Source organism: Typha latifolia, chromosome 2, assembly GCF_019914945.1.
Source record: "Typha latifolia isolate L0001 chromosome 2, TyphaL0001v2, whole genome shotgun sequence".
Lineage (NCBI taxonomy): Eukaryota > Viridiplantae > Streptophyta > Magnoliopsida > Poales > Typhaceae > Typha > Typha latifolia.
The window spans coordinates 9,400,179-9,424,563 of NC_133087.1; the positions used below are offsets into that span (position 1 = coordinate 9,400,179).

General features: G+C 37.2%; 1 protein-coding gene across 1 annotated transcript; it reads left to right on the forward strand.

Moving 5' to 3' along the window:
- The first annotated feature begins 516 nt into the window (after positions 1–516).
- Positions 517–18,533, forward strand: LOC140782896 (uncharacterized). Its single transcript, XM_073129750.1, has 7 exons — positions 517–815; positions 906–1,031; positions 1,106–1,264; positions 5,106–5,224; positions 5,350–5,541; positions 5,624–5,714; positions 18,310–18,533. Exons 1-7 carry the CDS (start codon positions 588–590, stop codon positions 18,397–18,399), a joined length of 1,005 nt encoding a protein of 334 aa, XP_072985851.1. The 5' UTR covers positions 517–587; the 3' UTR covers positions 18,400–18,533.
- The last annotated feature ends 5,852 nt before the right edge of the window (positions 18,534–24,385 follow it).

The window sequence follows — 24,385 nt, forward strand, 5'->3', positions numbered from 1 at the left end:
ACCTATGTAATTTATATGCATCACTTATGTAAAAGGTACGTTCTAAATTTTAACAATGTGCAAATCGAGATTAAAAGGGTAAATTAGTCTAAATCAGTAAAAAAAAAAGTTTGAATTTGCAACTAGATAAAGAGGGAGGCCTATTTTTGCCAATTAAAATTTATAAGACTTTTTGGTGCAAATTACTTAGAGGGAGAATAAGAGAGAAGAGAAGAGAAATTTGGGGGCTTTTTGATTGATGGTGAGTTAAGAGCTTAAGGTCTATTTTGCAATGGCCGAGGTTGAGAGCACCAGAAGATAAGAAGAATAGTACAGAATTTATGGTTTTTTAGTTTAAACGGTCGGTATTATAAAATTTTAGTAATTTGATTTTACGTGTAATTAAGTTAGAAATAACCCCAGTGATTAACGCACGGGCTCATGAATCATGATTAATAAAAGAACTTCAATTGGGTGGTCAAGAATGTCAAAGCGCGTATCTAACCAATCTCCATAAAAGAAAAGAAAAAAAAAAGAAAGGAAAAATCTTCAACTAACATAAACAACCACAGAACAGTGGCGAGCTTAAAATCCACCGCCCGTCCCCCATGGCGCTGGCCCTCCCTTCCTCCACCTCTTTCCCCAGCCGCACCAACCTTCTTTTCTCCTCTCTTTCTTCATCTTCCAACTCCACCCCCAATCTCTTTCTTGGCCCTAGCCCACGTCTAACCCCATGGGGAAGATCCTCCACTAAGCAAAGAATCAAATCCTCCCCTTCATCTTCTTCGCCTGTGGTTTCCGGGGCTTCTAAACCGATAAAGCTCACTTATCTCGAGGTTTCCTTCGTTATCCACTTCATCTCTTGGGATCCATGGTTCTAAAAGGTGAGAAATTTGATGGTAGTACCACCCTTTCTTTCTTTGCAGGTAAATAGCTGGTTGTGGGATTTGAGCGGGCTCCAAATCTTGGTGGATCCCATCCTTGTGGGTAATTTGGATTTCGGGTTGCCGTGGCTATTCGACGGTGCCAAGAAGGTGTTGCGGAATTTTAAGGTAATCAATTGAGTTATTGTTGTGGAAAAAGTGTCCTTTGTTCTAAGAGAGTGACTAGATGATGTTCTTGGCAGCTGGATGACCTTCCCGAGCTCGATTGTTTGCTAATTACTCAGAGTCTTGATGATCATTGCCATGTGAAGACTCTGACTCCGCTCTCCAGAAGGATGCCCGACCTGCCAGTTATTGCTACTCCGAATGCGGAATCCATCTTGAATCCGCTATTTGGAAATGTAAGCCGAGCATCCAAAGTCTCTCACTTTTATCTTGTTAATTGAAGAAACATTTACCTTTCTTTACCTGTGTCTACCATCCATACAGTTTTTGTCTTTGCTCGCTACCACAGCTGTAGATCAATTATAACTTTCAAGCATCTATCGCATCCGGATCTGTATCACATCATCACCTCCACCCTACGGTCAACCTCCATCATTGATCACATCATATCCTCGGCCCTAGTTACGTTTTATCATCTACAGCATCACTTACATTTCCTTTCTCCATTCATATGCTTCACTTACATTTCAACAATGACTCCATTTCCTTCCTCCATTTATATGCTTCACTTATATTTCCTTCCCATTCATAATGCTTCAATCATTAGTCTCATCCTTCTGAACAAGAACCGCTGGTCATATTGGATCATTTCTTGAGACCGAATAATTCTCGTGATCATCCTCCTAATCCAATAGCTAATGTAGTCCAAAATCTTCATAAAAATCTAAGATAATGATTACATGTTTGAGATGAGTTTCATATATAAGGCTATAGACATAGCAAATGAGTTAATAAAAAAAAATGTAGATAAAAATTATAGAAAGCGGTGAAAGTTAATTGACTCTAGTTGGCACAAATAACTACATAGAGATATACACGCAGCTAGCAACGATGACCGTGCCGTGCTACTATCGACACAAGATATGCCGACTGGCACCCCCTTACATGCTAGTGGCACACCTTTGCGTGCTAGTGAAGTTTTGTTGGAGGTTAGAAAGGTAATCAGCAAGCTTGAGCCCGATATTCATAAACAAAATCCTATGCGATAAAGAAGTGAGTTATGATTCAATTAAATAATTTTATTATTATTTGTTTCAAGTTTTAACTTTCAATATAATCAATAAGCTAATAATATATTTCTGATTTCAGATGGAGAGATATAGATTGAGAGCTGGGCAATTCAGTACTGCTAAAGTTGCTGCAGCTATATCTCATAACACTCCAGCTGAATAGTGGTCTATTTATGGATGGGAGGAGGCATCAAATTTGACGCCAATAGCAAAGAAGATTTTAAGTCAAACTGTGTCTTCATCACAGTGTGAAAGAAATTGGACTACTTTTTCCTTAATCCACACAAAAACACGCAACCGATTGACAATGGAAAGATTGGAGAAGTTAGTTTTTTGTCATTATAATATGAGATTGAGGGAGAAAAATTTAATAAGAAAGGCAGAAAATGAACAACTGATTAATTTAAATCATGTTTTTGATGAAGAAGACCCCTTGACTCCATGGATCAGAGAAATGGAGGACAGGTTATTAGATGACAGAGATAACCCATGGTTAGATAAAATATTGGGAGAGACCACGACGAGGGCAGAGGCTGGTACGAGTCATTTAGCAACGAGAGATAGTATACCTACTAGTACTAGTCATAGTCCTGATGATACATATGGTGGTGAGATCGTTCCATCTACATTTGTTGAGGAAAGTCAAGGAGGCATAAGGAGTGAAGACAAAGAAACTGAGGATATATATACATATCAGCGACATCGTCATGAGATGCATTTTGGTTCCTATGATTATGGTACATCGAGTATTTATTATTTGGAGCCATCACAAGATCCATATGCTAGTTATTATTCTCAGTATCCTCAGTATTCTCAGGCACAAGATTCAAATGCTGGTTATTATCCTCCTCAAACGCAAGTCACACAACAAGATCTATACAATATGACTAGTATGATGGAATCACTTTTTGGAGCATCAGGTCCCAGACATCAATATTTACAAACTTATGGTGATTATGATGATGAAGACTATAGAAATTTACGAGAACTAGCTCGGTATTCAACAAAGTTTTAAATTTTGAGTAAGTTAATACATTTTTTAAGTTTTTAGACTTCATATGTGAGTAATTTTTGTTTTCTTATTTTTTGTCATTTTTTCTAAATTTTTCTGCATTTTTAAATAATATTTAGAATTTTATATAATTAAAAAATAGTCCGATCCGATACGAACGGCCGATACGGCCGATACGTATCGTTTTTCTGGACGGCCGATACCGATCCCGATCCCGATACTGGAAACCTTGGTCTTGAGCAAGTTCAATTTTCAGCTTTTTAGGATTTTGGAATTTTCAAAACAGATTCAAATTTCAGTTTTACAAAGATTCAGTAATTTCAGATATAAAAAATTCAGCAAATTTTAATTTCAGCAAAACAGATTCCAGCAAACAAAAATTCTGCAAGTCAATTTTCAGCAATTTTCAGCAATCAAACAATTTCATTTTTTTCCAGAATTTCAACAAAAACTCGGTTCAGCACCTCTGGTGCTCTTGAATATTTTCATATGAAGAAAAAACACTTGGACATGTGTAGGTGGTTCTCACACTAGATATGAAATAAGCTCCGCGAGGGAAACCTAGACTTCTCTATGTATGAAATTTGAATTCCCTTAAATTCTCTATGGATGGATATTTGATAATGATTCAAATCAGCTCCTCCAAGTGCTTCAAGAGATTTTTCAAAGAAGACAAATAACTCCTCATGCAGTGATAGAAAGTTGAAGTGCTTTTAGGTGAGGGATACTCAGAAGGATGGATCTTTTGTTCAGCCTTTGGATCTTTTAAATTAGTGTGGAAGAACCTCCATAATTCATACTAGGAGAATCTCAAAAGGAAACACCAAGCTTGAACAAGTTTTAGGCTATCCTTCTGCTGTCCTTCCACTCAGGTGTGCACCTGACTTGTCAGGTGTGCACCCAGCCCTGCTAACATATCATTAATTCTAGATTGTTTTTCTTTAATTCTAGATTGTATAATATTTTACAAATATTTTGTGCCCACGAACATGCCACTATGTAAAATTGTACTAACAATAAATTCTATGCAAGGCCAAATAATAGGATCATAATGGTAAAGGACAATAAGACCATAAACACTCATGGCAGATTTTGGATTATAAAGTCGACAATTAGTCATCGAGTCGTACTTGAGCAAATTTAGTAAGAATTAGCTAATTAGGTTATTTTTATTTTTTTGGTCATCTGTCCTTAATGTACTTTTGTATTTGTTGCTGATTTGGATGCAACTTAAAGTGTTTTGGCTCAGGTACAAACTTACAAAAATATAAAATATCCAGATAAATAACAAAATATGAAAAAAAAACCTTTACTCCTTGCCAGACTTTACTCATTTGTGATACTAAGGACAAGGGATGGTTCTCTATCTCATTCTTTTCTACTTCATTGGAAAGATATCAGAACAAAAGCTAGGTGACAGTTTATAAAATCTTAATCTTTTTATGATAGAATATGAATTAATTAAAGTGGCCGCAGCTTTATTCTTTTGTGCTCTTATATATTGGATGTTTTGACTTCTTCTACATTGTTTTGTAGGCTTCAAGATATGAAAATGGTTTCTTTTAACTTGTTTTTGGATATTTCATTCTTTCCCTTTTCTAATGGGTTCATGTCCTTTTTTACACTTCATTAATAGGGACAGAATGAAAATGTTTCCATCATTTTACTCAGCTATTCTGTAGGTTAATTGTCCATGGAAGGAACAAAAACTACTTTCATGATGACCTGGACCAACCAAGATTTCAGTATGTTGAGCTGTCTGTCCCCTATTTGTCTTCTTTCTGAAGAAGAATACAATTATGTGGTCCTTTTGATATTGTGATTTTATCATAGATGTTAACAAATTTATATTTGTTGCCTGCATATTGATTTAGTCCTCCTTTTAGGAAAGTACTGTGTCAGGAAAGGAAACCTTCACTTTCCTATTCAGATGTTGCCTGATGTAGGTTAAGGAATATTTAGTTCTGATACTTGATCAGATTATACTCCTTGCAGGTTACCTATTTAGAACCTGGTCAAAATACTGATGTGGAAGGTAAAAATGGTATGAAGGTCAACATCTGTGCTACTGCTGGTCCTATACTCGGGCCTCCGTGGCAGAGGCCAGAAAACGGGTAAATGATTTATTCTGTTAACTGCAAGAAAGGACAATCTCGCTTATGGTTCCCTTCTGTGGACTCTTATTTTGGATTATTCCATTTGTATGTAATAACTGAATCATTCAAATATCTCTTGGCAGCTACATCATTAACTATGGAGAAAGTCATCTATCTCTATACTATGAACCACATTGTGTATATAACCAATCCTTTCTAGAGAAGTATCGGGCAGACATAATCATTACACCAGTGACAAAACAATTGCTTCCTTCATTCACTTTGGTATCTGGACAAGAGGATGCCGTTCAGCTAGCAAAGTTACTGCAATCCAAGTACAACTATTTTCTTTATTGTTAACTTATGATTGAGGCATCCTACTGATGATTAACTTAGCATTATGATACATTGATTTAGGTATATTGTTCCCATGAAAAATGGTGATTTAGACACCAAAGGAATTCTCTCAGCTATTCTTTATAATGAGGGTACGCTGGAATCATTCAAGGTTAGCTTTTTGTTTACCTTATTCTTGAATAAGTATTTGATTAATCTATTACTTCACTTAATATGTGGATATTACATTCTATATTTAACATCGTTAGTTAGATTCAGAAAAGAATAAACTTACAGCGAAGGTTGTACAGTTGTACCATACTACGTGTATAATAGAGTCACATGCATAGCTGAATTAAATGATATGCATGCCTAATTTTACATAATATGGTTGTCGAAACTGACAAAAGCACCAGATGTATCAAACTCCAAACCTTTAGATGAGGGAACCCCATCAAGAAAGTTGCTAATATATCTGAAAAAAATCTGATCTACACAACCCCCTCAATTCCGAAGGTCAGAAGATCTTTGCACCTGATATTCAAAGATAGATGAGGATGGAGGTCCATTGTATCCTTGCACGAGCTTCAACCCCATCATAGATACAAGAGTCCATGTTGAGGTTAAGGAAAAAACCATTTTCCTCAAGTTCGGAGGTCAGAATATTGGCTTTGAATAAGCCATGAAGTTTTTATGTTATCTCATCTTCATCTGATGCCAATTTTGATTAGAGAGTTAAGCAGTCTCTCTTGATAAGATTTCCTTTCTGCAGACAGACCCCATTGCTGGCTACAACACATATACCACACCAACTTCTTTTTAATAATAATAATAAATAAAATTTATCAATGCCTTTCCAACTGAAACACTCGAAATTACAAGGGTATAATGAGGGTTGTTGTCCCAATGGAAGTTAGGGTTATTTTCCTCACGAGCTGTATGATGAGCTTGTGTATAAGTGCATGGGGTGCTATGTTTCTATTGACAAGAGCATGCATGTAAAAAGTCAGTCATTCTTAATCAGTCAATAGCAAGTGTTACTATTTAGAATTAGATGTTTAATTTGTGCATTATAACAGGGGTATGCATATCCACTAATATATTGTATATACGTGAGAATCACATGCAACAGAAATTTAATTGGATTGGGCTGGGCTACTGCTGGCCCGGCCCATTCCAAAAAGAAATTTAATTAATCGGGTTAGGCCGAGCCCAGCCTAAAACTAAGTGGATTGGGCTACGGGCTAACCTGCAGCCCACCCACATAAATGGTTCGGTTCGGGTCGGGTCTTTGGATTCAAAATCCAACCCGAACCTGAACCCGAAACTAAATAGAAAAGGGTTGGCTCGGGTTAAACCCGAGCCCCACCCACAGCCTTCTCTTCCCGCCACCGACGCAAGGAAGAGAAGGATTGAGGGAGAGAATGGCCGCCAGCGACCCTGCCGGCGGCGGTTCACGACCGGCTCTCTCTCTCTCTCTCTCTTTCTCTCTCTCTCTCTTTCTTTCTCTCTCTCTTTCTCTCTTTCTCTCTCTCTCTTTCTCTCTCTCTCTTTCTCTCTCTCTCTCTCTCTTTCTCTCTCTCTCTCTTTCTACTTCGTTGTCCTCACGAGGTGGAGGAGAACCCGTTATCGACGGTCAACGCCGATGACGACTGGAGCCACGAGAGCTCTTCCAGAAGGCAACCATGGCGCAAGACCAACGGCTTGGAGTTCTCGAGCACGAGCAACAGCAGCTCGAAGCCGTCGGCCGGCGAGAGTTGTTGGCGAAGCTGAAATCCCCAATTTAGTTATTTCTAATTTACTCTATTAAACTTTAATTAAAATTTATGGGTGGAAGAGGGCTTACCAACGAGTCGTATGGTGGTCTTTGATTGCTCCGGTGGCGCTCCAGCAATCCAATTCCACAACGACGACTCCGACGGTGAGAAAAAAAGAAAATGAAGGAGAGGAAGAAGAGAGAAGGGAGAGGGGGCTGAGGGGATTAAGGGGAGAAAAAAATTTAGGGTTTAATTTATAGATTAAGAGAGGATCAAATCTAATCCGATTCGGATTAGATAAAATCCTTTTTGCGCCTCGTCGCGTGCCGGAGAAGGAGAGGGGAGGGGCTGCATGTGCAGAGCACGTGCACCCTCCTCTCTCAACCCCCCAATTTTTTTTTTTGATTCCTGATAGGAATTATGACCGGTCATGTATCTCAATATACTTAAGATACACGAAGCATTACTAATACTTTCAAAGTACGCAATGACAAGAATTAATAAAAGAAAAGAATTTGATTTATATAATTTAACCCAGTCGTAATGAAAATAATCAATATCATCACTAACGTGTCTCTATGCAAATTGAATTAACAAATAGTCTAAATTATAAAGACCAAAATAATGGAAAGGTAAAGGGGTAGGTTCTAAGTGGAGGTGGGGTCCCGATGCATCTCGCTCAGTCGCTACGCTGACCATTATCTAAAATATTGGAAAGGAAAAATTTATAAGCCAACAATTATAACTCAGTGAGTGGAATCCACTCAAAAGCCAAATAAATTTAAATTTTTATAACGTTAAATAAAATTCAAATTCAGCGATCTAAAATGACAATTCTACTAAGCATATTCTTAAAGTAATAATAATAACGACAATAAGAATAATAATAGAAAGTTATGTCTCATAACATGCTCAGTTTCATCATACTGATATTTTTCTTAATAATAATAATGTCATTTGTCTCAATTGGGTTTATACCCGGTGGATCCACATCAACTAGAAGTCAACTTGAGATGACGCTTGAGTCTTTTTCATAGTTGATCCGATTAGGGTCATCAGGAGATGTTACCATGTGATAAGCTCACCATGTCTCTTTCACTAGCCGTCAAGAGAGATTAGAGTCACCTCAGGAAGTCTTTTGATTTATCTTGGGACTATTTCTCAACTCTGTCAGAGTCACGTAAAAAAATTATTGTAGTGATTTGTAATAGGATTTTCCCCTGGACTTCTAGTTAGACTTGGGTCGCCACCCAAAGTTGCAAGCGATCTATATCGGGACTATTTTCTAAGTCATACTAAATACCAATTATACTTTTTTCCACTAAAATTTATAATTTGCGCGAAGTATAGCGATACACTGAATTATATATTTTGCGTACAGAATTATAATAAATAAAATTTGCGCACAAAGAAATACGTAGTCTAATAAAAAGTACAAAATACAATATAAATAAATATGTGAGTAAACCACTTACCTGAAAATTCTAATCCACATGCTAAAAATCACCACCTTTAAATAAGTATGACCTTTAAATGATGAGGAAACAACATAAATTTTAATTTAGTTCGGGTCGAGTCTTAGATCCGAAATCCAATTGAAACCTGCAACTAAAAAAAGGAGAAAGGTTGGCTCGGTTTAACTCGAGCCCGACCCAACCCTTCTTCCTCGAGGAGGTTGATGCGAGGAAGAGAAAAAGAGAAAGAAAGAGAGATAAAGAGAGAGTCCACTGGCGACTGCCGCCGTCGGCGGTCCACTGGCCATACCCTAAGCTTCCTGCCACTATTGCGGCTACGCCAACCACATAAGGTGGAGAAGAAGCCGCCGCCGCCGACCAACAACCTTATCTCATGGTCGGTGGTGATCTAAGCCATGAGAGCTCTCCCTGAAGGCAACCATGGCACGAGGCCAACGACCTGGAGCTCTTCACGAGTGTCAGCCACTCAAAGCCGCTTGTCGATCCGCATCAAATTTAGGTATTTCTAATCTACCCTGTCAAACTCAAATTAAATTTGATGGGTAGGAGACAAGTCGCGTGGTGGTCTCCGATTGCTCAGGCGGTTCGATTCCACGACGAAGACTCCGATGAAGAAGGAGGAGGAGGAGATGAAAAGAGGGAAGGGGGCTGGGGTAAAAAAGGGAGTGAGGACTTAGGGTTTAATTTATAGAGAAAAATTCAAATCTAAATTAGATTTGGATTCGGCCGAAATACTTGCGGCTGTCGTCACATGCTGGTGAGGGAGAGGGTGAAGGGTGTGCGCTCCACAACTTTATATTACTTATTAACCAACCTTAAACATTAACTTTCTCATTATGCTAAGTAACATTATTATTTTTCAAATCAACAAGACCATAGTTTTAAATTACTGAAAAGCATAGATGGCAATATCATTGTCTATATGAAGTGCCATGAAAGCTGGTTAGGAAACGTGCCCATGCCATTAATGGACAGATTGTTAGGACCATCTTATCATTGAGCAGGAATTTTTATCATCTCCTAGTTTGAAGCAATTCATTACTAAAAGTAATGCTAAAAGACTTAATGGTGTATAATGTTGTTACTTTGTTCCTTTTGATATCATGTTAAGTAGTGAGAGGAAACACTACTGCAAAAGTTCTATCCTCGCTTCTGTAATTATAGTTCTGGTACTTTATGATCATTTTTTGTTTTTTGTAGAATATATGTTTTACAACAGTTTCTTTCTCTAGTGATGAAATGTGGAAATGAAAATAAAGTATTTCTTTCAAAGCAGTACGGGGCCTTATAAAGTATCATGATTGCACCTCCCATGGATGTCTATGCTTCTAGAGTTGCATGGATACTACATTTTTCAGATTCAAACAAGTAACCCACCTTTCCAATTGACAGGAGAAAGGAAGCAAAGATATCAGGAGTTAGGATGCAGAAAAGATTGTTAAATAATAATTAATTTGATTATTTAGTACTAGAAGATAATATAATAAACGGTCTTATCAATCAAGGTTTCTAGTATCGGGATTAGGATCGGTATCGGCCATCCAGAAAAACGATATGTACCGGCCGTTCGTATTGGATCAGACTATCTTTTAATTACATAAAATTCTAAATATTATTTAAAAATGTAGAAGAATTTCTAAAAATTTAGAAAACATGACAAAAAAATAAGAAAATAAAAATTACTCACATATGAAGTTTAAAAATTTTAAAATGTATTAACTTACTCAAAATTTAAAATTTTGATAAATACTGAGCTGGTTTTTATAAATTTCTATGATCTTCATCCTCATAATTATTATAATAATGATGTTTGAGATTTGATGCTCCAAAAAGTGATTCCATCATACTAATCATACTGTATAGATCTTGTTGTGTGACTTGTATTTGAGGAGGATAATAACCAGCATTTTGATTGTGTCTGAGAATACTACGGATTCTAAGGATAATAACTAGCATATGAATCTTGTCATGGCTCCAAATAATAAATACTCAATGTACCATAATCATAGGAAGCAACATTCTTATTACGATGTTGTTGATAGGTATATACATCCTCAGTTTCTTTGTCTTCAATCCTTATGTCTTATTGACTTTTCTCAACAAATGTAGATGGGACAATCTCACCACTAGGTGTATCATCAGGATTATGACTGGTACTGGTAGGTATACTATCTCTCGCTACTGAATGACTCGTACCAATCTCTACCTTCGTTGTGGTCTCCCCTAATATCTTATCTAACAATGTGAGTAATAACCTATCCTTTATTTCTCTGATCTTTGGAGTCAAGGGGTCTTTTTCATCAAAAACATGATTTAAACCAATATCAGTTCATAATATGAATCTCATATTATAATGACAAGAAACTAATTTCTCTAATCTTTCCATTGTTAATCGGTTGCGTGTTTTTATGTAGATTAAGGAGGAAGTAGTTCAATTTCTTTCATACTGTAATAAAGACACAGTTTGACTTAAAATCTTCTTTGCTATTAGTATCAAATTTGGTGCATCCTTCCATCCATAGATAGACTACCATTCAGCTAAAGCGTTATAAGATATAGCTGCAGCAACTTTAGCAATACTGAAACTGAATTGTCCAGCTCTCAATCTATATCTCTCCATCTGAAATTAGAAATATATTATTGCATACTGATTATATTGAAAGTTAAAACTTAAAACAATTAATAATCAAATTATTTAATTGAATCATAACTCACTTCTTTATTGCAAAGGATTTGTTTATGAATATCGGGCTCAAGCTTGCTGATTATCTTTCTAATTCCTAATAAGACTTTGTAGAGAATTGAAATCTTAAATTAAGAAAATACTCCGTAAAAATTTAAAATTTGTAAGCATTCAAATTTTTAAATATTCATAAATAAAAGTAAATTAGTAAATTAAAACTTAAAAGCATATCTACTAGCAGCGTGTATATTTCTATGTAGTTGTCTATTCCATCTAGAATCAATCATTTTCCACCACTTTCTATAACTTTAGCCCACATTATTTTTGATTGATTCTTTTGTTATATCTATTGCTTCATATAAGAAACTCATCTCAGATTTGTCATCACTATCTATAAGTCGTAATACTTTGACAAAAGGCTCAAATTCAACGGTGGCAATTATAATATTATCCCAAAATGCACATTTCCAAGAGCTATATTTTTTAAAGTTTCACTTAAAGATTTATCTTTAGGTTTTATATTCTTAATTTTTATAAATCACTTCTATGATATAAACATCCGCATAATATCATCCTTGTGGCGCATGATGTTCTCCAAGGCTAAAAATGAGTGGCAAATCTAGTGAAGCCGAGTCTGATATTCTCCCTACCACTAGTCATCTGCCTAAGTAAATTAAGAACACAAGCATGGTTATATATAAAATTTGTCAACCTCTGACCTTCATTTATGACTATGTCAATTTTAGGTTCTTTTGCAATATCCTCTAACATTAGATCATAAAATGTGCAGCACATGACATTCAATATAAATGATATTTTTTTATCATAAGTAAATTTTCAGCAACTTTATAATTGGCCCTATTATCAGTAACTACTTGAACTACTCTTTTTTCACCAATTTCTTGTACTGCCTTATTTATCAATTGAAAAATATAATCTGTATTTTTGAAATAAGCAGTAGCATCTACAGACTTCATAAATATTATCTCCATGCATGAGTATAGTAAGAAATTAATTATATTTTCTTCTATTTTGTGTACTTCACTCATCACATATCAGTGTACAACCAAATTCATCCCAATGTTGTTTAAATGTCTCAATATAAGTGTGAAGCTTATCTACCTCTAAGTCAAGATATTTAGTAGTAATATCATTTGAATTAGGAGGCTGAACACTAGGCCCTACTGATTGTATAGCATCCACCATAGTATGATAATAAAAATTATCAGCTACATTGAAAGGGTTATGGTTGAAAAAGAAAAATTTAGAGATAGCCTTACCAATGTGTTTTTTTGCATTTTTAATTCCTTTAAGAGTTGTCTTGGTGAAAGTTTTTGTACGATCTCTTTTTCTGAAGATATGTATCCATTGGTTTAATATTTTCAGACTCTGCTGTAACACCAAGAGACTTAAGGGTAGAACTGCAGCCCTTATATTCTCTCTCTCCCTGTAAATTAACTGATTTAGATCTCTGAAAGTTACCACCAGCTTTTTCTCATCTCTTTCTCCTCTCTATGCATATTTTTTTCTCTCTTTTATTGCTCTCCTCATCCTCCCCACTCTCTGCTCACTGTTATCATTATCAATGTGTATAGGATTATATATCAATTCTTTATGAACCGTTAACTCTCTCTTGTGTAGATTGTTTATTCTTCTTTTTGCCAATTAAATGAGCCAACATCTATTTTCTAACTTCCAGAACACTCGAGTGCAAGCTGCTACATTTCCTTGTCTTTCAGCTAAATATTCTTTCAAACGGCTGACACTACAACTCATTTTATTTTGCCCAATAGTGCTGCAATATTGCCACCATCAGTATCATATGACTTCTCTTTTAGAGCAATTGATATTTTAACTCTGTAACTAAAAAACATAAACAAAAATCAAAATAAAATCTAAAATAATTTAAAATCTAAAAAAATAAACCCTCTCAATTTTTATTTTTTATTTTTTTCTTTACTTCATTTTAGTTTTCAGTTTCTACCCCTCTGCCTATCTCAACCTCTCAGGTTCTCGGCAGTAGTAGGTCCTGCTGCTTCACCATAGCAGCACCAGCTGCTACTACTGCTCAAATGCTGCTATTGCAGGTGTGATACGATCACGGATCGGGGTGTCTGTAGAACGTATCAAATCCGACCGTCGCTTCTTGGATATGGTGGATGATTATGGAGGATTAAAGATGAATGGTGGAGATGGAATGGCTATGAATGGTATATGAAATATGATGGAAGGGAATAGAAAAGATATGATGATACGATCTCCCCTCAGGTTAAGGAGCTCTGATACCAGCTTGATACGATCTCTCCTTTTGGCCAAGGCTCGATCTATTTCGATTTTCAGATCTGGACAGGATCTGGCATAGAACTTTAAAAATAGATCCCGAAAGATTCAGCCATCGAATTGACGTGAAATGTTGTAGCCCTGGAAAAGAGCTTTTCGACAAATCAAATTTCAAGCGAATCGGACGGTGGGATCTCGAGATATTGTCTGATTAGTGGACGAACATTAGGGAGTCCGTCTTAAGATTCGTGGATAGAGGCACGAGATCCTTGGTGTTGGTGAAGGTTGGTGAACCGGCATTAATGGGTGGCACCGGTGAGTACATGGAGATGGAAGGGTTATGAGTGATGGAAGGGTTAGGGCAAAGTGATAGATAGATTGGAAGAAAGAGGAGTGTGCCGCCACTAAGGGACTAGGGTAATTGGCCGGTCGAGGGAGGCTAGAAGCAGCAACGCCAGGGAACGAGAGAACGGGAGAGAAGAAGACAAAGGAGATAAGGCAAAACTCAATTCATTCAATAATGATTCATGGTTGCCATCCACACCTTTAGAAGCTAACCAAACAATTCAAAAATGGCAATTATTAACCCTCAAATAATAGATTTTCGCCGACTGCGTTCAAATGCGCCCGATCGCGTTCAAATGCATATTTTGTATTCTCTGTATTTGCGAACCTGATGCAGGCGTTCACAAGTGCGTTCGAACGCGCCAGATCGCATTCGAATACACATTTCGCGTTCTCTATTTTTGCAAACCTAATGCAGGCGTTCACAAGCGCGTTCGAGCGCACTCCATCCGCGTTCGAACGCAACATACAAAAAACTTATTTTTCTATGAAATAAACACTAAAACAAAAATAAAAGACACCTCTAAAGTGTATCCATACTCGAGACGACATCCATGAAGTCTGAATCGTATCAAGGTGCGCAGCAGCAACACCAACAGCAGGGAGGGTGGTGCTTCAGCACAACAGCAGCAGTAGGTGCGCAACAACACTTGAAAAAAAAGGAGAAAGAGAGGAATTAGAAACTAAAAAAAACTCATCCGAGGTTGTCGGAGGTTGAGGTCGTCGGATCTTCGTCGGAGAACGTCGCCGGAGATCTACTTGGTCGCTGGTTTGAGAGTGAGAGAGAGAGAGAGAGAGAGAGAGAGAGAGAGAGGGGGAGGCAGGTGGGTAGGCCCCTGAGTTGGATCCGAGTCGAATCTGACTCGTTCCCACCCGTTTCAGTTAGGATCGGCTGAAACGGCCGATACCCCAGCTGATCTCGAACCTTACTATTAGTAATATAATCTCTGCTATTATTAGCAAACTGAGTTGATCTATCAATTAAGATGGCACCCAGTCTTCAACACCTATGCTTACAGGCTAGAATCATGAGAGTGGATATTTTGTAAACTGTCCTGCTTAAGAATGGGAATCATGAGAAATGACATCCTTTTTTCCTTTTTCATATGGACAGATTCTTACTACTAATCATTGTTTGGAAAAGAAAAAACTTCCACCATATTGCTGCCTAGGAATGGGTCTTAGACAGAATATAATTAGGCTTTGCTTTAGGTCCTGCCTAGGTGATCATCTTAGTATCTCATATCATGTTTTAATATATAGGTTGACTTTCAAATTCCAAATCATTATAGATGTTGGTCAATTGGTGGATTCTAATGGCTTAATATGGTTCTTGACAGGAATGTATTTATTTATATTTTAGATTGTCTGTACTAATTTGAACTTTCACTAACTATGACTTATTTTATTTGTATCTTTTTAAGCTTCTTGAATTCTAGGCAACTGCTTAGGCACCTGCTTATTGCTAGGTCTTACATAAACCCTTGTCAAGTTGTCTACTACTTAGAATCTTTTAAAACCTTGATACTAATGTCAATACATGTTTTTAGGCCTCTACCATCAATAAATTTTGTTATTTCTCTAATGATACAGTCTCCCTTTATGCCAAGGCTCGATCTATCTCGATTTTCAGATCTGGATAAGATCTGACACGGAACTTTGGAAATAGATCCCGAAAGATGTAGCCATCGGATCGACGTAAAATTTTGATATGTTGTAGCCCCGGAAAAGAGCTTTCTAACAAATCTAGTTCAGCGAATCGGACGGTGGGATCTCGAGATATCGTCCGATTAGTAGACAAACGTCAGGGAGTCCTTTGGATCCGTGGATGGAGGCACGAAATCCTAGGTGATGATGGTTAGTAATAGACTAGCGGTAATGGGGTGGCACCGGTGAATACGTGGAGGTGGAAGGGTTATGGTGATGGTAGGAGTTAGGGTAAAGTGGTAGATTGGAAGAAGGGGGAGGAGTGGGCCACCGCCCCCCTAAGGGACTAGTGTGAGTAGCCGGTCAAGGGGGGTTAGAAGCGGCATCGCCGAGGAATAAGAGAACGAGAGAGAAGAAGACGAAGGAGGCAAGGGCAAAACTCAATTTATTCAATAATAATTCCATGATTGCCATCCACACTTTTAGAGGCTAATTAAACAATTCAAAAATGACAATTATTAGCCCTAAAACAGTAGATTTTCGCCGATCGCGTTCGAATGCATAATTTGTGTTCTCTGTATGTACAAACGTGATGCAGGCGTTCACAACCGCATTCGAACGCACATTTTGCACTCTCTGTATTTGCAAACCTGATGTAGGCATTCGCAAGCGCGTTTGAACGCACTCCACCCATGTTCGAACACAACATATAGAAAACTTATTTTTCAACAAATTAAACACTAAAACAAGAATAATAAACACCCCTAAAGTGTATCCATGCTCGAGACGACATCAGTGAAGCCCGAATCGTATCATCTAACCATTTATTAAGCTTTTTATTGAGGGATTTGTCATAAGAAAGATTAGGGATTTTTATATAGACATTCTGACTCTTTGTCTATCCTAAACAAATAAAAGCTGAAGAATATACATGTCCTAATTGTCTGATGTATATTTGAGACTATTACATAGCGATAGATTTTCTTGAACAGGTTCCTCCCTTCCTTACATAAGGTATGCTCATATAAAGTATGTAAAACAAATCAATTTCTGATGTGAAAGATCGAGGAGCTAGTAGAATAGTCTAATCAACCTCTGGACCTTCCCTAAGCTGTTCCTTTCAGAATCTTTGTTTTCAGTTTGCCTTCAGCAGTTGGCACAAAATTATAGTTGAATAATTACGTCAATGCTTTCACTTGATCGCCACTATATTAGTTTCATCTTGAATTTGAGGCACTGAATGCAATCTTCTCCTCTGAAATTAGACTAATAGTCTAGTATTACTTCAGGACCCTTTTTTTTGGTTTTTTGAGGGGAAACCCATAGGCATAGAGAATGATGAAATTGTGTTATTTAATATTCAAATGATCTTACACAACCTTTGCCAACAATTTTGGTTATGCTTCTCTACATAGAAAATAAGGGGATCTCCATATAAGGATTGCCGGGTCAACAAGCACTTACCAAGCTGATATACCATCGGCACATGGCACAAGGTGTGCTAATGGTACCCCTGAGAAGGCTTAAAACCCTTCCTATGAGTGAGAAAATGTTTACAAGAGTTTTTGAAGTCCCATGTAGGAGCTAGGGAGTTTTGTCATCGAGCGGGGAGAAGGAGGTGCCATTGTCATTGCTAGGTTTTTTCTTTTTCTTTTTTTCTTTTAGATCGGGGAACGAGAGGATGGAAAAGTTTAATGAATATTGGATAGTGGATGCAATCCATTATTATAAGTTACTATCAATTATCACTTAAATTTGAATCCTCTAATATAAGTTAAATGACTCAGATCTATTATCACTTAAGTCAGGATCTATTAATATATTTTAGGATCCATTATTAAACACTATTGTCTTCTTCTTCTTTGCCCTCTCTTTGCGGCTGTGAAACCCTAAGATGGGAGGGCGGTGACAGTGGCAACAGCAATAATTGAGATGGAGAAGCAGCAGTAAGGATTCAATAGGTTACTCTCTCCTTTCTCTCTCTCTCCTCTCCTCTCCTCTCTTTGTTCTCTTTCTCCTCTGTACTTTCCTTTTCTTGTCTTTCTTCTCTGCACAATGTCGTATCGTGCCAACCAGTGGCCGGCACGTCTCAATGGCAAGGCAATCCTTGCTAAACAGAATTCGTGATTTTTTGCAAGTAAGTTCACATGCATGCACTGGATTATCTGTCTGTGTTACTTCTGTTACTACCAAATCATCGATAAAACCAACAAAAATAACAAGAACAATTGCAGAACCTCACAGTTATACATATGTTCTTGTCTCCTTGAGCATTAAAAATTTAAAAAAAAAACATTCAGTGACTATAAGCTATTGTAACTCCGAAGGTGTGTGGTGAACCATGAATATAAGGCATGTTTCGTACCTCTAAATGCAACTTTATTTTGTGCATGTGTGTTTACTTTAATTATGGATTTGGTCATGCATTTTGTGTATTTTACTATCTTGAAATTTCTAGAAGCACACCATGTTTAATCAGTATCAATACTTTTACAGTGGTATTTTGCTTTTACTGAGAAGACTCTTAAGTAATGTTAACTGTTTTGCTTAATAGTTTATATTGCAACTGTCATGATGCAGGAAATGTTGTCAAGAGAGCTCCCTGATGCACTCGTCTTGGAGCCCACACCGGGTTTACCGCTTGAAATTTCCATGTCAACTGTCTCATAGAGTAGGCTAGATTTATAACATCACTTGGAGCCTATTTATTTAAAGTTACTGAAACTTCTTCCGGTCCCCATTTTCATATACAATGAAATTGTATTTTTAACTTTCAGAAACATTTCTGGTTCGGGAATTTGGCATATCATGTGTTACTTACCATAATGTCTCTGTTCATCAGAGCTATAGCATGTACACCAAAATGACTGGTTCATAGGATCACAACCAAATCAGGGGATCACCAACGAACCAACAGATTAGTTGGAACAAGCTCAAGTTGTTATTTATAACTTCATGTATGAGTAATCCCATTTATTGTGGGATCACCACTAAGGATTCGTTGTCCACACATATACCCCATCTCTAATGAATAAGATATCAATATGAATCCAATCAAAATTATATATTTTCTTCATCATTACGAAGTCTCCTTTTTTATCAATCTTATTCCCACATGCAGCGATTGGAGCTGCATAAGCAGTCATTGTTGATCCTTCATCTCCATATTATTTCCACCATTTTGATAATCTGATCGGTTCTGGACCCTATCTGTTCCTTGAAGCTAGAGACTAGGAGATTGTATTTTTACCTTGTTTAGATTAGTTTAGATTAGTTTATCTTGGGGATTTTATCTTGTTTAGATTAGTTTATCTCTTAATTAGTTTTCCAACTTTTATCTTGTTTAGGATTGCTTAGATCTGAATAGTTTATCTCTTAATTAGTGGTAGGATTGTAAGGCTATAAAACCCAAGCTTGGGTTTAGGAAATAATAAGCCGAAATTATTCTTCCTCTCTACTCTCTAGGTTGCCGTGTCCTTGCTGGATCCATGTCGAACTCTCTCGCTGATTGCGGATCCCTCGACAACCACCCTGAAGGTGGTTGTATCCTATCATTCCAGTCCCATCAAAACGAACCTTCCTCAAGGTTCAGACGAGGAAATTGCGAGTTTTTGACCAAACTAATTCTATTTTTAAACTTATTTACCAAAATAAATCACTCCAAAACTTAAATACCAAAAAGGGTCTATGTTAAGTAGCCCCAATAAAAACACTAGTAAAATACCTATCTGTAAGTGTTTTTCTAAGTAAAGAGCTTCCTAGGCTAAGGGATATAGAACATTATCTAAAGTGTTTTAACAAAAACGCTAATAAGATTAGCATTTGATACAATTCGGTCCATATTGGTCTACTCTCGACATTGGGTTTATTGGGATGAGCCTATTTATCTAGTTGATTTTTGTTTGAAGAAATAAAAAAAAATTTATCGGGGAGCGTTCAAACATAGGGACTGCATTCGAACGAGCCATACGAACGCCTGCACGCATTCATAAAAATAGAGAACGTGATTTGCGCATTTAAATGCCTACACACGTTTGCAACGACAGAGAATTGTAATTTCGCATTTGAACGCACCGCGATGAAAATTGTTGGTTTGTTAGGGGTTTTTAACTTAGTTGATGGGTCCCTAGAGTGAGCATCTATAAATTTGTGGAGAAAACCCTAATTAGAGTTTATCTGATAATTGAAAACGACATTGTGCCTTTATCTCCTTCTCTTCTTTCTCTAGCCAATGGCGCCCTCTCCCACCTCCTTCCTTCCACTGCCCTAGTCTTTGGTCAGCCTCCTCTAACTCCTAATCCCCCTCTTGTACAACAACTTCTCTCTCTTCACACCAAGAAATTAACATAGCACCAATCTAGCCATTGAAGGGCTAATAAGCTAGGGTTTATCTAACCTTCAGCCATTGTTTAGTTGATATCTTAAGATCTACTCATCCAAACCCTGCAATCTTGGATTCGTTGGAAATCTCTTTTCAAGAGCGACAACTTAGCCAAAGTTTAAGAAGATCCAACGGTTAAATTATTCGCAACTTCCTTCAAAAGTCATGTCCTCAATCTAGTTCAGAACCGTTACAGATCGGATCAAGCTAATTCGTAACAAACTGGTATTAGAGCCAACGTTCCTTTGACAATAATGGCTATCACAAGATCGAAGACAGCAAAGCAAACAGGCGACCAAGGCTTGGAGACAAACGACATAGTTCCCTCTGCCGAGTTGATTGGAGCTGTTCCACTTGAGTCAATAAGGGGTGATCATGATGAGTCAGAAGCCGAATTGAGTATTCCTATTCTAGTTCAGATCTTAGCCAGACAACACACTCAAGTCCATGACGAGTGAGTGACTGAGATTTAGGTGGAGTGGCGAGAATGCATAGTGGACAAGGTGACTTGGATGCCCGAATCTGACTTCATGGACTGCTATCCAGAAGTCCATATTGGCTCCACTCACGATATTTGGTTCATTAGGGTGAGCTTATTTATCTAGTTGATTTTTGTTTGAGGAAATAAAAGGATTTTTGTCGGGGGGCGTTCGAACGCAGGGACCCACATTCGAACAGGCCATGCGAATACCTGCATGGGTTCACAAAAATAGAGAATGCAATCGATTCGCATACCTGCACACATTTGCAATGACAGAGAACTGTAATTTTGCGTTCGAACGTGATCGGGCGCGTTCGAATGTACCAGGGAAAAAAATTGTTGGTTTGCTAGGGTTTTTATCTTAGTTGATGGGCCTCTAGGGTGAGCCTCTATAAATATGTGGAGAAAACTCTAATTGGAGTTTATCTGATAATTGAAAACAGCATTTTTTTTAACTCCTAATCCCCCTCTTCTATAACTTCTCCCATTTCACACCAAGGAATTAACCTAGCACCAATCTAGCCATTGAAGGGCTATTAGGCTAGAGTTTATCTGATCTTTGGCCACTATTTGACCGGTATCTTAAGATATAGCCATCCAAACTCTTCGATCTTAGATTCATTAGAAAGTTTTTTTCAAGGAAGACAACATATCCAAAATTCAGGAAGATCTAACGGTTAAATTATTTGTAGCTTCCTTCAAAATTCACATCCTCAATCTAGTCCAGAATTGTTAGGGATCGGATCAAGTCGGTTTGTAAAATGCTGACAATTACAGTGTTGGGCTCGGCCTAGCACTATATATAGCAACAAAGAGAGAGGAAAATGAAGAGAGAAGGAAGGAAAGAAGAATAGGAAGAAGAAAAAAGGAGAAGAAAAGGAGAAAGAGAAGATGGAGGAAGGGAAGAGGGTGCAGACTCGGGCCGGCAAGGAGGGCACCAGCCGCTGTTAGCCAGCCTCCCGCCGACGGCTTGGCTCTAGCGAGCTTGAGCCCGTGTGTGTGTGTGTGTGTGTGTGTGAGAGAGAGAGAGAGAGAGAGAGAGAGAGAGAGAGAGAGAGAGAGGGGGAGGGAGAGGAGCTCACCGATGTTTAGTAGAGGTGATGGCGATGGGTTCCAAGGACCGCAGGCAAATCCATAAGAAAGAGGAGAGAGTAAGAGAGAGAAGGAATAAGAGAGGCCAAAAAGAGAGGGACTTAGAGAAAGAGAGAGAGAAGGCGATGAGCGGTGGGGCTACCGATGCGTGGCGTCCCCATGGCTTGCCACGGCAGGTGAGAAAATTTTCTCACCTGCTGGGCTCGACTTGGGCGTGAGGCCGGTCATAATGTGGTCGGTCGCGTCATGCCTAAATTCTTTTTAGGGCTAGGTTGTTATAGAATCTACCATGACAATGAAGGTAATAGAAGAATAAGTACAAAATTAGTCGAATCACTATAAGTTTGGGCAGGTCCACTTGTGAACACTTACATTTGTTGCCTAGGTAGAACTAATATAGCAATATTGATAGTCTGATGTGTTATTTAAACTAATATTGACAATCTGATATGTTATTTAGAATAATATTGATGGTATGATGTGTTATTTAGAGTAATTACTACAATTATAATTATATTTACTATTCCACTAATTATTATCAATTAATAAAAAATGACAGACAATATTTGATTAACTTACTTTATTGAACATTAAAGCATGTTGAATATGATTACCGTTCTATTATAAGAACTAATTTCTCATTATGAGCAATTAGTAGAGGCACTCACTAACCACAGTCATATTAATTAATATTGATATATAATAAACATTATAAACAATAAAACTACCCTCAAGTGGTGATTAATATTTAAAGGCTCAAGTTGACATGGATAACTAAATAAAAAGACTAGAGTAAATTAACAAAATTTATAAGATAACTAATCCATTTGGGCCAGCCTAAGGCTCAAAGCAATATGTTGGGCTATAGCCCAACCTAAGCCAGACTTGGGCTAGGCTGGAGTCTAACCCAATCCACCTTGGGCTAGGCTGCACTTAGCCAAAGCCAAATTTGGTTTAGTATCGGCTACTAGTAGCAGTGTTCATTAACAACCACCTTCTTCCTTCTTTGCTGTTTTTAGTTGAGGGGAGTGGTGGGGATCGTTGGGTTTGCGTTGGGATGCCCGCAACCCAACCCACCACTTGGGTTGGATCGCACCCAACGCAAGCCCAACGATCCCCACCACTCCCCTCAACTAAAAATAGCAAATAAGGAAGAAGGTGGTTGTTAATGAACACTGCTACTAGTAGCCGACACTAATTGCAGCACCCAGTCCCTAGTCACATGCATGCCTTAAGCCCATACGACACTTGATTGGCTGTTGGCAATTAATCAAATCATGTATATCCACAATTCTCTAAACCATGAATCACTAATATCATACTATTAGTATCACACTATACTAACAATCCCAATAAGACCCACTCAAGCTGCAGCATATCATCAAGAGCATACTCCTATTACATAATACAAAAGTTTGTATACATATAATGCAACATGTACAAAGACACTTGTTTATATAAAAGAGGCATAAAATAAAGATATAACTCTAATATTTTCTTGTACATCATTTAATATCAACTCAACTAATTTAAATTTATAATATCACACTACTACTCAACTAATGTTAGGGTCTATAGTAGAATATCTTGTTCATTTCCCTCACTTGGGGTTCTATAAAATAAACATGTCATGAGCTAAAGGACATAGTGACTAGACCTTATCTTGAATCAAGGATATCAAATAGAGAGTAAATCATGTACCAGATATTATAAATTTGAAAGGAGCATCATGCCATAAATAAGCATATAAATATATTCTTAATAAGATATAAAGATATAATAAGTATTATGTCATGAATGAGCATGTAAATATATCATCAATAATGTATATATCTCATGTGATACAATCATACCATCATTTTCTCAAATATAAAAGTATATAATGCATGACAATTATGATACAATCCTAAGTGATAAAAGAAAGAACTCATCTTCTTTCTTTCTTTTTTATTTCTAAAAAGGATTATTAATCCTTAACTTTTCGAGGAATCCTTTTAATAATCATATATATCATATGACAATGGAATCAACGCATTCTTAAATATCTCAATCATCAACGTCAACTCTAAATGACACAATTATACTATACCACCATCCACGATATCTAATACTAAATCTTATAATCCTGCCTGAAGGCTCAATTAGACTTTGTCAATCATATAAGTATTTCAATCATCTACCCAAAACGGTGTAGTAATCTATTTGATAAAGTACATGGGATACCCAGCATATTAGTAATCATAACGAGCCTACCCCTACATATAGCAAGCAATGTATATTATTAACTAACCATTCTCATATAGCGAGCAATATATATCATATAGCTAACCCTCACATATAACGAGCAATATATATCATTTAGTTAACCCTTACATATAGCGAGCAATAAATATTATATAGCAAATTCTAGCATATAGTGAGCAATGTATATATTATATAGTTAAATCTCGCATATAGCAAGCAATATACATACATATAACTAACCTTTACATATAACGAGTAATGTATATCATATAGCTAACACTCGCATATAGCGAGCAATGTATATCTTATAGCTATCCCTCACATATAGCGAGCAATATATCATATAGCTAACCCTTGCATGTAACAAGTTATGCATGATGTAATTCAGACCACACTGAGTCATCTCGTGTATGGATATGACCTATGGATATTTTTCTTATTTTTCTTTCTTAGTTTTC